We start from the raw sequence: 17,693 nt of genomic DNA, 5'->3' as shown, positions 1-17,693 counted from the left end.
TGTGTGTGTGTGATCAGAGCTCTGTGTAGTGTGCGTGCACTCCAAGCTCGGTAAGTTGACATCTGGGGTTCACACACCCACAGTAGCCGTTGTTGCAACACCCAGAGAAATCTCCTACTGGTGTGGAGTTTGGTTACCCTGTGGGGAGGTTAAAACAAGGCTCTTAGGTAACATGTCATGATAACTTCCTCAGAATGTGTGCAGTGACACTTTAGCTGGACACCTTAGCAAAGAGCTGGAATCGGGTTAGTTCTGCAGTGCTGTGAAGTGTGTCCAAGGCTCTTAGTGTATTGATGCTGAGCGGCTCCTCTCCATCCCGCCTTCGCTTCATCCCTACTTTTTGTTTACACTAGGTAGTTATGGGGAACAATGTATGCCTGACAAGGATGCGGAGAGCCTCCTCTGCTCCCCTGCTTCTCAGGGAAAGATGTCAATGTGGTTGCGTAATAGAGTAAAGATTTCCAAATTCCACTTAATCTCCAAAGCATCTATTGGTCACTTTTTAAACAATGAAAAGTGAAACAAAGCAAGTTCTCTGTCCTTAATTTCCTCATGCTAGAACTTCAGATCAATCCACCATGAAAATGACCTTCAACGATTAAATGGTCATCCTAAGTTTTTAGGATTTTTACGTTTTTTTTCCTCCACGAAGAACGAGGTGATTGTTAGTGGTGTTCCTATGAAAAAGGGTTGTGAGGCTAGTGCTGCCTCCGGGTTAGTCATGTGGATGTACGAATGTGAACATGCACCCATCAACCCCTCTCCCATCGACATCACCTCCCAATACACTGCACAGAATGAAGCAATAGAAATGTAAGTACTATTTTAGAGTTCTTCTTGCCTCTGACTGTATTAGAGGAGGTCCAATGTCCTTCCCTTCTCCAAAGCAGTTTAAAAAGGAGGTGTAGAGATTATTTGAGGAATCAAGGAAAGATTCATTGAGAAAGAGCCTCTGGCTCACAGTAAAAAAAAACATAAAAAAACAAAAAACAATCCTGGTCAAACTCTTGGCTCTATAATAGATGATACCAAGAAAGCTTCTCTGATTATTTACTTGAAAGAGCATGATCGATGTCAGGGCCTAGTGCCTTGCTCAAGGGCACAACGGCAGGCAATGGCATGTAGGATTTGATGCAGCAACCCTCCGGTTGCCAGCTCGCTTACCGACAGATTTTTCCTGTTGGACCTGGGATTCGAACTGGCAACTCCGGCTGCTGGCTCGCCTCTAACCCCTAACCCCCCTCTAACCCCTCGCCTCTAACCCCACCTGCCGCCCCTTCAGATAAGGGGAGGTGCTAACAAAATTAACGAATGGGGAAACAGCGCAATTCCGCATTAGATGACACATTTTCAGTAAGGGTGAGCATAGTATGTTGATATTTGTTGCTTACTGCCTACATTTTTACTAAGCCGTATGTTCAAAATAGTATGAGTGGTACACAGAATGTAGTTGTAGTAGGCAAGAGATTTCATCCCCACACCCACTCACTTAGCCCCTCCCTCCCTCTCTCTGTACTTCTGTTCATCTGCTGTGCTCTGGCTGCACATGCCCAGTTACAGTACATTCCTAAAGCTTTCAATGTGATGTCGTCCAGGTGTATGGAAGAGCAGTTTGACAAAAACTCCAGCACACTGGTACTCCATTCTTGTATTCTTCTCAATATATAAAGACTTGGAGTCGTTGGTCATACGGGAATGCTACACAGAGCTAGACCAGGAATGTATGGAGGCCTAACATCTCTGAAACATGTGCACAATAAATAAGAGCTACTTTGCAAAGTGTGCACTTATCTGAAGCAGAAACACCATTACTGACCTCTTCCTTGATCTACGTCCCCCTCTCTCTCCTCTCCAGCTTCCCTGTCTAGACTCCTACAACTCATACTGCAGTAATCAGGTGGCAGCCAAGGCTCTGCTGGACCATAAGAAGCAGGACCACCGGGTGCACGACTTCCTGCAGCGCTGCCTGGAGTCGCCCTTCAGCAGGAAGCTGGACCTGTGGAACTTCCTGGATATACCCAGGAGCCGGCTGGTCAAATACCCCCTGCTGCTCAGGGAGATCCTCAAACACACGCCGAACGACCATCCAGACCGACAGTACCTGGATGAGGCAGTGAGTAGAGAGGGAGAGATTGAGAGACCCACATATCCGCAAACACACTGACACCCCCACACAAACACACACACACACACATACATTCTCACTCACAACCCTTCTCCATCTCTCCCTCTCTCCAGATCAACATGATCCAGAGCATCGTGGCAGAGATCAACACCCAGACGGGCGAGTCAGAGTGTCGTTTCTACAAGGAACGTCTCCTCTACCTAGAGGGCAGCCAGAGAGACCTACTCATTGACAGCTCCCGCATCCTCAGCTGTCACGGGGAACTGAAGAACAACAGGGGTGCTGTGAGTAGTGCTCTGTCGATCATAATAACACAACACTTTGGAGTGGCAGTGAGATCGGGTAGGGAGGGATACAAAAGGATAGGATGGACATTTGCAAGGATGGACATTTACCTGAATAATAACATGGACGCTGTGAGTGTTTCTGTCCATTTACTTTTCAGTGTCACTCACGAAAAGCAGTAACAGTACTATAACACTGCACTGTAATATCCACTGACAGTCAATTAAAATGCTTAATGACACGCCACTGCTAGCTATGTCCTCTGACATAAGTAAAGTCAATGGTGAGGTGTTTTTTTTTAAGAGCGGGGGCAGTGTCTTCCTCTAATAGATTTACCTTATTGCCATTTTAGATATATGAATAGCCTCTGAATCCACACAGACCCGTGATGGTACGAGTAAACCCTTTGACCATGACCCTTAAAGCACCTCTCTCACCACATATCAATCGGTCTACTGGAGGTCAGGAGTCAGCTCTGAGAGAGTAGGTTCACCTCTAGGCACTCGCTGGGTCATCTTTCCTACTGAGATAACAACCGAGTAGAGGGGGAGGCGTCCGGACCTGGGTTCAAATACTATTTGAAATCCATTTTAAATGCAGGGCAGTCCATAAGGGCAGATGATGGACGTTAAGGATCTGGAAAGATTCTGTTTGGAGGAATGGTCTAAGATCCCTTCCAATGTGTTCTCCAAGCTCAAAGAGGGTGGCAGGTAGCCTAGCGGTTAGAGCGTTGCGCCAGCATCCAAAATTTTCCAGGTTCGAATACCCGAGCTGTCAAGGTGAAAAATTTGTTGATGTGCTCTTGAGCAAGGCACTTAACCCTAATTTGCTCCAGAGGTGCCTTTACAACTATGGCTGACTCTGTAAAACAACACATTTCACTGCACCTATCTGGTGTATGTGACAAAATAATAAGTAAATACTTTTAGAAAAAGGCTGTCTTTTTTTAACTTTATCAAGGGTGCCGAAAATGTCGGACCTGACTATATCTCTGAGACTTGTGTATGAAATACAGCACGTCAACTGGAGTGTATTTAAAATAAAATACCTTCCACACTGGTGTTAACTATTTTCTAGTCTGAGGAGTATAGAACAGTTGATATACACTGCTCCAAAAAATAAAGGGAACACTTAAACAACACAATGTAACTCCAAGTCAATCACACTTCTGTGAAATCAAACTGTCCACTTAGGAAGCAACACTGATTGACAATACATTTCACATGCTGTTGTACAAATGGAATAGACAATATGTGAAAATTAGAGGCAATTAGCAAGACACCCCCAATAAAAGTGGTTCTGCAGGTGGTGACCACAGACCACTTCTCGGTTCCTATGCTTCCTGACTGATGTTTCGGTCACTTTTGAATGCTGGCGGTGCTTTCACTCTAGTGGTAGCATGAGATGGAGTCTACAACCCACACAAGTGGCTCAGGTAGTGCAGCTCATCCAGTATGGCACATCAATGCGAGCTGTCGCAAGAAGGTTTGCTGTGTCTGTCAGCGTAGTGTCAATAGCATGGAGGCGATACCAGGAGACAGGCTAGTACATCAGGAGACGTGGAGGAGGCCGTAGGAGGGCAACAACCCAGCAGCAGGACCGCTACCTCCGCCTTTGTGCAAGGAGGAGCAGGAGGAGCACTGCCAGAGCCCTGCAGCAGGCCACAAATGTGCATGTGTCTGCTCAAACGGTCAGAAACAGACTCCATGAGGGTGGTATGAGGGCCCGACGTCCACAGGTGGGGGTTGTGCTTACAGCCCAACACCGTGCAGGACGTTTGGCATTTGCCAGAGAACACCAAGATTGGCAAATTCGCCACTGGCGCCCTGTGCTCTTCACAGATGAAAGCAGGTTCACACTGAGCACATGTGACAGACGTGACAGAGTCTGGAGACGCCGTGGAGAACGTTCTGCTGCCTGCTACATCCTCTAGCATGACCGGTTTGGCGGTGGGTCAGTCATGGTGTGGGGTGGCATTTCTTTGGGGGGCCGCACAGCCCTCCATGTGCTCGCCAGAGGTAGCCTGACTGCCATTAGGTACCGAGATGAGATCCTCAGACCCCTTGTGAGACCATATGCTGGTGCGGTTGGCCCTGGGTTCCTCCTAATGCAAGACGATGCTAGACCTCATGTGGCTGGAGTGTGACCTCATGTGGCTGGAGTGTGTCAGCAGTTCCTGCAAGAGGAAGGCATTGATGCTATGGACTGGCCCGCCCGTTCCCCAGACCTGAATCCAATTGAGCACATCTGGGACATCATGTCTCGCTCCATCCACCAACACCACATTGCACCACAGACTGTCCAGGAGTTGGCGGATGCTTTAGTCCAGGTCTGGGAGGAGATCCCTCAGGAGACCATCCGCCACCTCATCAGGAGCATGCCCAGGAATTGTAGGGAGGTCATACAGGCACGTGGAGGCCACACACACTACTGAGCCTAATTTTGACTTGTTTTAAGGACATTACATCAAAGTTGGATCAGCCTGTAGTGTGGTTTTCCACTTTAATTTTGAGTGTAACTCCAAATCCAGACCTCCATGGGTTGATAAATTTGATTTCCATTGATCATTTGTGTGTGATTTTGTTGTCAGCACATTCAACTATGTAAAGAAAAAAGTAATTAATAAGAATATTTCTTTCATTCATTCAGATCTAGGATGTGTTATTTTTAGTGTTCCCTTTATTTTTTGAGCAGTGTATGTATATACAGTGCCTTGCGAAAGTATTCGGCCCCCTTGAACTTTGCGACCTTTTGCCACATTTCAGGCTTCAAACATAAAGATATAAAACTGTATTTTTTTGTGAAGAATCAACAACAAGTGGGACACAATCATGAAGTGGAACGACATTTATTGGATATTTCAAACTTTTTTAACAAATCAAAAACTGAAAAATTGGGCGTGCAAAATTATTCAGCCCCTTTACTTTCAGTGCAGCAAACTCTCTCCAGAAGTTCAGTGAGGATCTCTGAATGATCCAATGTTGACCTAAATGACTAATGATGATAAATACAATCCACCTGTGTGTAATCAAGTCTCTGTATAAATGCACCTGCACTGTGATAGTCTCAGAGGTCCGTTAAAAGCGCAGAGAGCATCATGAAGAACAAGGAACACACCAGGCAGGTCCGAGATACTGTTGTGAAGAAGTTTAAAGCCGGATTTGGATACAAAAAGATTTCCCAAGCTTTAAACATCCCAAGGAGCACTGTGCAAGCGATAATATAGAAATGGAAGGAGTATCAGACCACTGCAAATCTACCAAGACCTGGCCGTCCCTCTAAACTTTCAGCTCATACAAGGAGAAGACTGATCAGAGATGCAGCCAAGAGGCCCATGATCACTCTGGATGAACTGCAGAGATCTACAGCTGAGGTGGGAGACTCTGTCCATAGGACAACAATCAGTCGTATATTGCACAAATCTGGCCTTTATGGAAGAGTGGCAAGAAGAAAGCCATTTCTTAAAGATATCCATAAAAAGTGTCGTTTAAAGTTTGCCACAAGCCACCTGGGAGACACACCAAACATGTGGAAGAAGGTGCTCTGGTCAGATGAAACCAAAATTGAACTTTTTGGCAACAATGCAAAACGTTATGTTTGGCGTAAAAGCAACACAGCTGAACACACCATCCCCACTGTCAAACATGGTGGTGGCAGCATCATGGTTTGGGCCTGCTTTTCTTCAGCAGGGACAGGGAAGATGGTTAAAATTGATGGGAAGATGGATGGAGCCAAATACAGGACCATTCTGGAAGAAAACCTGATGGAGTCTGCAAAAGACCTGAGACTGGGACGGAGATTTGTCTTCCAACAAGACAATGATCCAAAACATAAAGCAAAATCTACAATGGAATGGTTCAAAAATAAACATATCCAGGTGTTAGAATGGCCAAGTCAAAATCCAGACCTGAATCCAATCGAGAATCTGTGGAAAGAACTGAAAACTGCTGTTCACAAATGCTCTCCATCCAACCTCACTGAGCTCGAGCTGTTTTGCAAGGAGGAATGGGAAAAAATTTCAGTCTCTCGATGTGCAAAACTGATAGAGACATACCCCAAGCGACTTACAGCTGTAATCGCAGCAAAAGGTGGCGCTACAAAGTATTAACTTAAGGGGGCTGAATAATTTTGCACATCCAATTTTTCAGTTTTTGATTTGTTAAAAAAGTTGGAAATATCCAATAAATGTCGTTCCACTTCATGATTGTGTCCCACTTGTTGATTCTTCACAAAAAAATACAGTTTTATATCTTTATGTTTGAAGCCTGAAATGTGGCAAAAGGTCGCAAAGTTCAAAGGGGCCGAATACTTTCGCAAGGCACTGTGTATATATATATATATATATCAGACAAGAATATAGATTTAAGCTATCTGAATGGACAAGAAATATATATAAAAATGTAATTACAATATCAATTACTTCGATCAGAAGAGGCCAACATTGGCACAATATTCAAATCTATTTTTTATGTACGTAAATAAAAATGTCAAATTATAGGTGATATGCATATTGGCTACAGCTTCATGTCCAAACCGATGCTGACATGAGGCAGGAACCAGAAAATGTAGCTAGACTTTAATCCATTACAGTCAAAGCCCTGTCAAAGTATGTATGTATGTATCTATCTGTTTGGTCCAATTACATTATTTCCAATGCAGTTAATTGTTTTGTACCTCCATGAGAAACCTTGATAAATATATGTTTTAAAGTAGGCAAAAACCCTATACCCTAACACCCTCCTCTCCCCTCGTTCTCCAGAAGCTGCATGTGTTCCTGTTCCAGGACGTGCTGGTCATCACTAGAGCCATCGCCCACAATGAGCAGCTGTACTACCAGCTGTACCGCCAGCCCATCCCCGTCAGAGAGCTGCAGTGGGAGGACCTGCAGGACGGGGTGATACGCCTGGGAGGCTCCATCAGAGGAGCCTTCAGCAACAACGAGAGGAGTAAGTGTTTACGCCATTGACTTACATATATAACATTTTTTATATGAATTCTAGGATCTCTTTGGTTCATCACTAGCGGAGAAGGACTGTTGCCGCTGGGCACCCCTGGTCTATTAATGCCCACTGTGGTCATTAACTTGCAATCTGCTTGTATCGAATTTCCCCTGTCTAACCTCATCTCTTCTCTCCTCAGCCAAGAACTTCTTCAGAGTGTCGTTTAATAGCAGTAGCCAGCTCCACTCCCACTCCTTCCAAGCCAGCGATGCCTTCAACAAACAGCAGTGGCTCAACTGCATTCGACAGGCCAAAGGAGCTGCTGAGTCGGCCATGGGGGTTGTGGGGTTGGGGATTCCTGTCGGGGTGGAAACCAGCATCAGTGACCCAGAGCCCCCTCCAAGCCTACTCAGCCCCCACGGCCCTCTGAACCCTATAACACCTCCCCTCTCAGGACCACTGGCCCCCCAGCCAAAAAGCATGGACCATTGCGACAGTGACTCGTCTGTCGACTCTCCAGGCTGTAGCATGGACATGGACACAAGCGAGGCTTTGGCCTCCCCCACAGGCTGCCCTGATGGACCAAACAGACTCTAGTAGTAGCAGGCCATCAGAAGTGTGACCTTCGGGGTGTCATGACCTCTCTGGGTTAGAGAGGCTAAAGGTTAAACCTTGGCAGTATTGGTGGCAACATGGCAATGCTCCCTATATACGGGAGGGAAGAAATACACTGTGGAAAATTGGAGCACTTTTTTTTTATTCTACCCACTTTTTTCATTTGTTAGTTTTCTTTGTTGCTGAACTTGAAAAAAAAAAAAAAACTCTCATTCTCTCTTGAGCATCTTTCTATGAGACTGTGGTGTTGTCTGTAGCAGTGACAACCATGTATCTTAGCTGTGACTGTCAGGTCTACTGTGGATGTCTACCTGGAGAGGAGGGAAGGCAGAGATGACTGGGACCACAGGACTGTATTTTTGTTGTCTCTCCTGGTCCGACTCTGGGCCTCTAGAGACACTGCCATCACACATTATCCCACTGCAGTACTACTGTGGCCTCCCAGAGCTAAGAGAATACACTGATGATATTTTCTTTGTGTTGAACTAAAATATAAACGCAACATTTTAATGTTCCATACTCACAAATTTGTTCACATCCCTGTTAGTGAGTATTTCTTCTTTGCAAAGATAATCCATCCACCTGACAGGTGTGGCATATCAAGAAGCTAATTAAACAGCATGACCATTACACAGGTGCACAATAAAAGGCCACTCTAAAATGTGCAGTTTTGTCACACAACACAATGTCACAAGTTGAGGGAGTGTACAATTGGCATGCTGGCTGCAGGAATGTCCACCAGAGCTGTTGCCAGATAATAAAATGTAAACTTCTCTACCATAGGCCGCCTCCAATGTTGTTTTAGAGAATTTGGCAGTACATCCAACCGCAGACCATGTGCAACCACACCAGCTCAAGACCTCCATATCAGGCTTCTTCACCTGCGGGATCATCTGAGACAAGCCAGCAGGCCAGCTGATGAAACAGGAATATTTTTGTCTGTAATAAACACCATTTGTGGGGGAAAAACCTGTTCTCAGTGGATGGGCCTATGCCCAGTCATGTGAAATCCATAGATTAGGGCCTAATGAATATATCAATTGACGGATTTCCTTATGTACTGTATCTCAGTAAAATCGTTAATTCCTGCATGTTGCGTTTTATATTTTGTGTGTGTGTGTGTGTGTGTGTGTGTGTGTGTGTGTTGATGTAAGAATCTAGAGAACATAGTGTTTGCAATACCCATTCAAAATGACCAGCAGAATGTTTTCAAAGACAATCAATATGATGTTATTATTGTAGTACTTGACATGGGGTTGCAGGGGGGTTCGTTAAGGACAGGTTACCGTAACCCTGTAAAAGAGGTTAAAGGTGTTCACCTCAATCTTCCCACATCTTGGCCAGAAGAAAAAAAAGCTATGGTGTTCCATAAGTCAGGAACTGGCAATTCTAGAACAGGCCCCATATACGGCCTCTTGGTTGTGTAACCTATTATAAACACATGTCACTCAGAGGGGAGAGCTGTTGGTGGGGTTTGATTCATTTCATAATCGATTGTGTTTATTTAAATCTCCTCTATAAAGTAAATTAGTCTGAGGTAAGCACAACATTAAATTATTACATGAATTTCCAAATTATGTAGAAAGACCTGAACAGATTCCATAGTTGGGCAGTTAGACGTAGTCAATCTCATGTAGAAAGACCTGAACAGATTCCATAGTTGGGCAGTTAGACGTAGTCAATCTCTACTAGATTTGCAAGAAGTGGGAAACTTAACATTTTACAGCAAGTAAAGAACCCATCCTGGAGGAAGCAGGATTTTCCATGGTGTTGAGAGTCAATGTCTTAAAGATACATTTTGGATTAAAGCCAGTATTGAATGAATTACTGTTGGTGTGTTTAATGGTCACGTTTATCACCCACAAAGTGACTCACTGGTTGCTCCTGTAAAAAGCGAAGTGGAGACCTTTATTGTTTAAAAGAAGTAGTCACTTGTTTATGTATTTGTACTCTGACCAGTCCTCTGTCACTGGGTGCTCTGTGTTGAACTGACTCACTGCTAAATTGTTGCCAAAACTGTGTATGTCAGGTAATTATGATCTTGTGAAAGTTTACTTGTGGGGCGTCATGTTCCCTCTCATTTGTATAGAAGTTCAGGAAGGAATCGGTTTGACCAAGTAAACACTAAAATAAATATCCCAAAACAGTATTCTTTTTTATAAAGAAAATGTATTGAAATCTATGATTTAGGATGTCTATTTGTAGTTTATTTTCCCACTATGAATGAGTTAAATATGCTTTTATTTGGTTCATGTTGGAGACTGGAGGTGAGAAGATTGCACAGGGAGGTATTGGAATGAGAGGGGCCTAACGAACAAGAAAAAAAGGAATGAAAAAAGCAAGGAAAAAATAATGGTTTCAGAACGAAATACTGCATGTTGTTGTAGGCTATGTACTGTAAGCTAAGCCCTCAGATAAAGGGAATTGAAAGGAAAATACAGTGATGAGTTTGAACCCTTTAGGTCAAATTTATGCAGAAAATCCTCAAAAGTCCTAATAATAAATAAAGTGAACTTGATATAACAAAAAAAATGTACTTTTTCTTTTTGTTGAGGAAACTGATCCAACATTCAATGTATTTGTCGGAAAAAGTATGTGAACCTCAAGATTAATCAGCTATTAATTAAAGTGTATTTGGTCCCATAATACAAAAAAATCCTAAAGGGTTCAAACTTTCTCTCACCACTGTAGATACTTCACATTGTAAGATGATGGCTATATGACCTGGCTGAGAAAGATGGACATGAAAAGACTGGACCAAGTCATATTTGTTACTGGTATTATGGTCTGTTGTGATAGAGCTACAGTGCCTTAAGAAAGTATTCACAACCCTTGACTTTTATCACATTTTGTTGTGATATAGCCTGAATTTAAAATGTATTAAATTGAGATTTTGGGTCAGTGGCCTACATGCAATACCCTATAATATTAAAGTGAAATTATGTTTTTCAAAATATTTAAATTAATACATAATGAAAAGCTGAAATAACTTGAGTCATTAAGTATTCAACCCCTTTGTTAGGGCAAGCCAAAATAAGTTTAGGAATAACAATTTGCTTAACTCACTTAAGTTGCATGGACTCACTCTAAATCAAATCAAATCAAATTTGATTCGTCACATACACATGGTTAGCAGATGTTAATGTGAGTGTACCGAAATGCTTGTGCTTCTAGTTCCGACAATGCAGTAATAACCAACGAGTAATCTAGCTAACAATTCCAAAACTACTACCTTATACACACAAGTGTAAAGGGATAAAGAATATGTACATAAAGATATATGAATGAGTGATGGTACAGAGCGGCATAGGCAAGATGCAGTAGATGGTATCGAGTACAGTATATACATATGAGATGAGTATGTAAACAAAGTGGCATAATTTAAAGTGGCTAGTGATACATGTAAAGATGCAGTAGATGATATAGAGTACAGTATATACGTATGCATATGAGATAAATAATGCAGGGTATGTAAACATTATATTAAGTAGCATTGTTTAAAGTGGCTAGTGATATATTTTACATCAATTCCCATTATTAAAGTGGCTGGAGTTGAGTCAGTGTGTTGGCAGCAGCCACTCAATGTTAATGGTGGCTGTTTAACAGTCTGATGGCCTTGAGATAGAAGCTGTTTTTCAGTCTCTCGGTCCCAGCTTTGATGCACCTGTACTGACCTCGCCTTCTGGATGATAGCGGGGTGAAGAGGCAGTGGCTCGGTGGTTGTTGTCCTTGATGATCTTTATGGCCTTCCTGTGACATCGGGTGGTGTAGGTGTCCTGGAGGGCAGGTAGTTTGCCCCCGGTGATGCGTTGTGCAGACCTCACTACCCTCTGGAGAGCCTTACGGTTGTGGGCGGAGCAGTTGCCGTACCAGGCAGTGATACAGCCCGACAGGATGCTCTCGATTGTGCATCTGTAGAAGTTTGTGAGTGCTTTTGGTGACAAGCCGAATTTCTTCAGCCTCCTGAGGTTGAAGAGGCGCTGCTGCACCTTCTTCATGATGCTGTCTGTGTGGGTGGACCCATTCAGTTTCTCTGTGATGTGTACGCCGAGGAACTTAAAACTTACTACCCTCTCCACTACTGTTCCATCGATGTGGATAGGGGGGTGTTCCCTCTGCTGTTTCCTGAAGTCCACAATCATCTCCTTAGTTTTGTTGACGTTGAGTGTGAGGTTATGTTATTTTCCTGACACCACACTCCGAGGGCCCTCACCTCCTCCCTGTAGGCCGTCTCGAGTTTGGAGGGTACTATGGTGTTAAATGCTGAGCTGTAGTCGATGAACAGCATTCTCACATAGGTATTCCTCTTGTCCAGATGGGTTAGGGCAGTGTGCAGTGTGGTTGAGATTGCATCGTCTGTGGACCTATTTGGGCGGTAAGCAAATTGGAGTGGGTCTAGGGTGTCAAGTAGGGTGGAGGTGATATGGTCCTTGACTAGTCTCTCAAAGCACTTCATGATGACGGAAGTGAGTGCTACGGGGCGGTAGTCATTTAGCTCAGTTACCTTAGCTTTCTTGGGAACAGGAACAATGGTGGCCCTCTTGAAGCATGTGGGAACAGCAGACTGGGATAGGGATCGATTGAATATGTCCGTAAACACACCAGCCAGCTGGTCTGCGCATGCTCTGAGGGCGTGGCTGGGGATGCCGTCTGGGCCTGCAGCCTTGCTAGGGTTAACACGTTTAAATGTCTTACTCACCTTGGCTGCAGTGAAGGAGAGTCCACATGTTTTGGTTGCGGGCTGTGTCAGTGGCACTGTATTGTCCTCAAAGCGGGCAAAAAAGTTATTTAGTCTGCCTTTTCTTTTTGTAATCCGTGATTGACTGTAGACCCTGCCACATACCTCGCGTCTGAGCCGTTGAATTGCGATTCTAGTTTGTCTCTATACTGACGCTTAGCTTGTTTGATTGCCTTGCGGAGGGAATAGCTACACTGTTTGTATTCGGTCATGTTTCCGGTCACCTTGCCCTGATTAAAAGCAGTGGTTTGCGCTTTCAGTTTCACGTGAATACTGCCATCAATACATGGTTTCTGGTTTGGGAATGTTTTAATCGTTGCTATGGGAACGACATATTCAACGCACACGTTCTAATGAACTCGCTCACCGAATCAGCGTACTCGTCAATGTTGTTGTCTGACGCAATACGAAACATATCCCAGTCCACGTGATGGAAGCAGTCTTGGAGCGTGGAATCAGATTGGTCAGACCAGCGTTGAACTGACCTCAGCGTGGGAGCTTCTTGTTTTAGCTTCTGTCTGTAGGCAGGGAGCAACAAAATGGAGTCGTGGTCAGCTTTTCCGAAAGGAGGGCGGGGGAGGGCCTTATATGCATCGCGGAAGTTAGAATAGCAATGATCCAAGGTTTTACCAGCCCTGGTTGCGCAATCGATATGCTGATACAATTTAAGGGAGTCTTGTTTTCAGATTAGCCTTGTTAAAATCCCCAGCTACAATGAATGCAGCCTCAGGATATATGGATTCCAGTTTGCAAAGAGTCAAATAAAGTTCGTTCAGAGCCATCGATGTGTCTGCTTGAGAGGGAATATATACGGCTGTGATTATAATCGAAGAGAATTCCCTTGGTAGATAATGCGGTCGACATTTGATTGTGAGGAATTCTACATCAGGTGAACAGAAGGACTTGAGTTCCTGTATGTTGTTGTGACCACACCACGTCTCGTTAACCATAAAGCATACTTACCAGAAATATGTTTGTTTCTGTCGGCGCGATGCGTGGAGAAACCAGCTGGCTGCACCGACTCCGATAGCGTCTCTCGATGTTTCCGTGAAGCAAAGAACGTTACAGTCCCTGATGTCCCTCTGGAATGCTACCCTTGCTCGATTTCACTCTGTGTGCAATAATAGTTTAACATTATTTTGGAATGACTACCTCATCTCTATACCCCTCACAACCACAAAGACCAGGGAGGTTTTCCAATATTTCGCAAAACTGGGCACCTATTGGTAGAAGGGTAAACATTTTAAAAGCATACATTGAATATCCATTTGAGCATTGTGAAGTTATTCATTGCATGGATGGTGTATCAATAACCCAGTCACTAGTTGCTGGAGAGGAAGGAAAGTGCCTTCGGAAAGTATTCAAACTCCTAGATTTTTTCCACATTTTGTTACGCTACAGCCTTATTCTAAAATGTATTTAAATTGTCCCCCCCCCCCCCAAATCTACACACAATACCCCATAATGACAAAGCAAAAAATATATATTTTTTTGTGTGCTCACTTTATCATTTAAAAAAAACGTAGATTAAATGTACATACAGTACCAGTCAAAAGTTTAGACACCTACTCATTCAAGAGTTTTAATTTATTTGTACTATTTTCTACATTGTAGAATAAAAGTGAAGACATCAAAACTATAAAGTAACACCTATGGAATCATGTAGTAACCAAAAAAGTGTTAAACAAATCAAAATATATTTTATATTTGAGATTCTTCAAAGTAGCCACCCTTTGCCTTCATGACAGCTTTGCACACTCTTGGCATTATCTCAACCAGCTTCATGAGGAATGCTTTCCCAACAGTTTTGTTCCCACATATGCTGAGCACTTGTTGGCTGCTTTTCCTTCACCCTGCGGTCCAACTCATCCCAAACCATCTCAATTGAGTTGAGGTCGGGTGATTGTGGAGTCCAGGTCATCTGATGCAACACTCCATCACCCTCCTTGGTAAATAGCCCTTACACAGCCTGAGAGGTGTGTTGTGGGTAATTGTCCTGTTGAAAAAAAATGATAGCCCAACTAAGTGCAAACCAGATGGGATGACGTATCGCTGCAAAATGCTGTAGTAGCCAGGCTGCTTAAGTGTGCCTTGAATTCTAAATAAATCACTGACAGTGTCACCGGCAAAGCACCCCCACACCATAACACATCCTCCATGCTTCACGGGTGGGAACCACACATGCGGAGTTCACCTACTTTGTGTCTCACAAAGACACGGCGGTTGGAACAATAAAATCTCAAATTTGGACTCATCAGACCAAAGGACAGATTTCTACCAGTCTAATGTCCATTGCTCATGTTTCTTGGACCAAGCAAGTCTCTTCTTATTGGTGTCCTTATGTAGTGGTTTCTTTGCAGCAATTCGACCACGAAAGGCCTGATTCACGCAGTCTCCTCTGAACAGTTGATGTTGAGATGTGTCTGTTACTTGAACTCTGAAGCATTTATTTGGACTGAAATTTCTGAGGCTGGTAACTCTAATGAACGTATCCTCTGCAGCAGAGGTAACTCGGGGTCTTCCTTTTCTATGGCGGTCCTCATGAGAGCCAGTTTCATCATAGCGCCTATAGGCAGAAACTCACAGGATTTACTGTTGACTAGAGCCATTCAATGCTGGTCTGAACAATCAGAATCCACACTTCAAGATTGTTTTGATCACGCGGACTGGGAAATGTTCCGGGCAGCCTCAGAGAATAACATTGATTTATACGCTGACTCGGTGAGTGTGTTTATAAGGAAGTGCATTGGAGATACTGTACCCCCTGTGACTATTAAAACCTACCCTAACCAGAAATCGTGGATAGATGGCGGCATTCACGCAAAACTGAAAGTGCGAACCACCACATTTAACTATGGAAGGTTGACTGGGAATATGGCACATTTATAAACAGTGTAGTTATTCCCTCCGCAAGGCAATCAAACAAGCGAAATGTCGGTAGTGAGACAAAGTGGAGTCATAATTCAACGGCTCAAACACGAGATGTATGTGGCAGGGTCTACAGGCAATTACGGGCTACAAAGAGAAAACCAGCCACGTCACGGACACCAACGTCTTGCTTCCAGACAAACGAAATACCTTTGCCCACTTTGAGGATAATACAGTGCCACCGATGTGGCCCTCTACCAAGGACTGCAGGCCCCCCCTCTCCTTCTCCGTGGCCGATGTAAGACATTTAAACATGTTAACCCTCACAAGGCTGCTGACCCAGACGACATCCCTAGCCACGTCCTCAGAGCATGTGCAGAACAGCTGGCTGGTGTGTTTAAGAACATATTCAATCTCTCCCTATCGTAGTCTGCTGTCCCCACATGCTTCAAGATGGCCACCATTGTTCCTGTACCCAAGAAAGCAAAGATAACTGAACTAAATGACTATTGCCCCGTAGCACTCACTTCTGTCATCCTGAAGTGCTTTGAGAGACTAGTCAAGGATCATATCACCTCCACCTTACCTGCCATTGTCCACAGACGATGCAATCGCCATCACACTGCACAATCCCATCTGGACAAGAGGAATAGCTATGTAAGAATGCTGTTCATTGACTACAGCTCAGCATTCAACACCATAGTACCATCCAAGCTCATCATCAAGCTGGAGGCCTTGGGTCTCAACCCCGCCCTGGGCAATTGGGTTCTGGACTTAGATGGGCCGCTCACAGGTGGTGAAGGTAGGAAACATCTCCACTTTGCTGATCATCAACACTGGGGCCCCACAAGTGTGCATGCTCAGTCCATTTGTGTACTCCCTGTTCACCCATGACTGCGTGGCCATGCACGCCTCCAACTCAATCATCAAGTTTGCAGATGACACAGCAGTAATGGGTTTGATTACCAATAACGATACGACCGCCTACAGGGAGGAGGTGAGTGCACTTGGAGTGTGGTGTCAGGAAAACAACCTCTCACTCAACATCAACAAAACAAAGGAGATGATCGTGGACTTCAGGAAACAGCCGTGGGAACACCCCCCTTTCCACATTGACAGGACAGTAGTGGAGAAGGTGGAAAGTTAAGTTCCTCGGCGTACACATCACAGACAAACTGAAATGGTCCACCCACACAGTGTGGTGAAGGCTGAAGAAATTTGGCTTGTCACCTAAAACTCTGACAAACTTGTCCAAATGCACAATTGAGAGCATCCTGTTGGGATGTATCACCGCCTGGTATGGCAACCGCAAGGCTCTCCAGAGGGCGGTGCGGTCTGCACAACGTTTCACTGGGGGCAAACTACCTGGCCTCCAGGACACCTATAGCACACGATGTCACAGGAAGGCCAAAAATATCATCAAGGACAACAACCACCCGAGCCACTGCCTGTTCACCTCGCTACCATCCAGAAGGCGAGGTTAGTACAGGTGCGTCAAAGCTGGGACCGAGAGACTGAAAAACAGCTTCTATCTCAAGGCCGTCAGACTGTTAAACAGCATTCACTAACGCAGAGGGGCTGCTGCCTACATAGACGCAAATCATTGGCCACTTTAATAAATGGAACACCAGTCACTTGAAATAATGTCACTATAATAATGTTTACATATCTTACATTACTCATGTTATATGTACAGTACATACTGTATTTTATACCATCTATTGCATCTTGCCTATGCCGCTCGGACATCGCTCATCCATATATTGATATTGTAACGGTTTTCTTGATGAGAAGGAGAGTCGGACCAAAATGCGGCATGTCTATTGCAATCCATGTTTAATGAAGTAACACACTAAACACAAACACTACCAAAACAATAAACTTAACGAAAACCGAAACAGCCTATACTTGTGTAACCTAACACAGAACAATGACACTAAGGACACTAAGGACAATCACCCACGACAAACTCAAAGAATATGGCTGCCTAAATATGGTTCCCAATCAGAGACAACGATAAACACCTGCCTCTGATTGAGAACCACTTCAGACAGCCATAGACTTAGCTAGAACACCCCACTAGCTACAATCCCCATAAATACACACCACATACAAAAACCCA

At 44.2% G+C, this 17,693-nt stretch overlaps 1 protein-coding gene across 3 annotated transcripts in view; it reads left to right on the top strand.

The window, feature by feature from the left end:
* LOC110527722 (rho guanine nucleotide exchange factor 3) overlaps positions 1 to 10,145 on the top strand; it is a 124,163-nt gene extending 114,018 nt beyond the window's left edge. For all 3 annotated transcript variants that reach the window (XM_021609182.3, XM_021609183.3, XM_021609181.3), the window contains 4 exons: positions 1,856 to 2,113; positions 2,239 to 2,409; positions 7,170 to 7,356; positions 7,550 to 10,145. In XM_021609182.3, coding sequence (XP_021464857.3) covers positions 1,856 to 2,113; positions 2,239 to 2,409; positions 7,170 to 7,356; positions 7,550 to 7,947 — 1,014 coding nt within the window. In that variant the 3' untranslated portion in view covers positions 7,948 to 10,145. The remainder of the gene's footprint in view (positions 1 to 1,855; positions 2,114 to 2,238; positions 2,410 to 7,169; positions 7,357 to 7,549) is intronic.
* The last annotated feature ends 7,548 nt before the right edge of the window (positions 10,146 to 17,693 follow it).

This window comes from Oncorhynchus mykiss, chromosome 7, assembly GCF_057628025.1.
Source record: "Oncorhynchus mykiss isolate SJ-2025 chromosome 7, ASM5762802v1, whole genome shotgun sequence".
Lineage (NCBI taxonomy): Eukaryota > Metazoa > Chordata > Actinopteri > Salmoniformes > Salmonidae > Oncorhynchus > Oncorhynchus mykiss.
The sequence above is the reverse complement of the archived record's forward strand: the minus strand, read 5'-3'. Positions and strand labels throughout refer to the sequence as shown.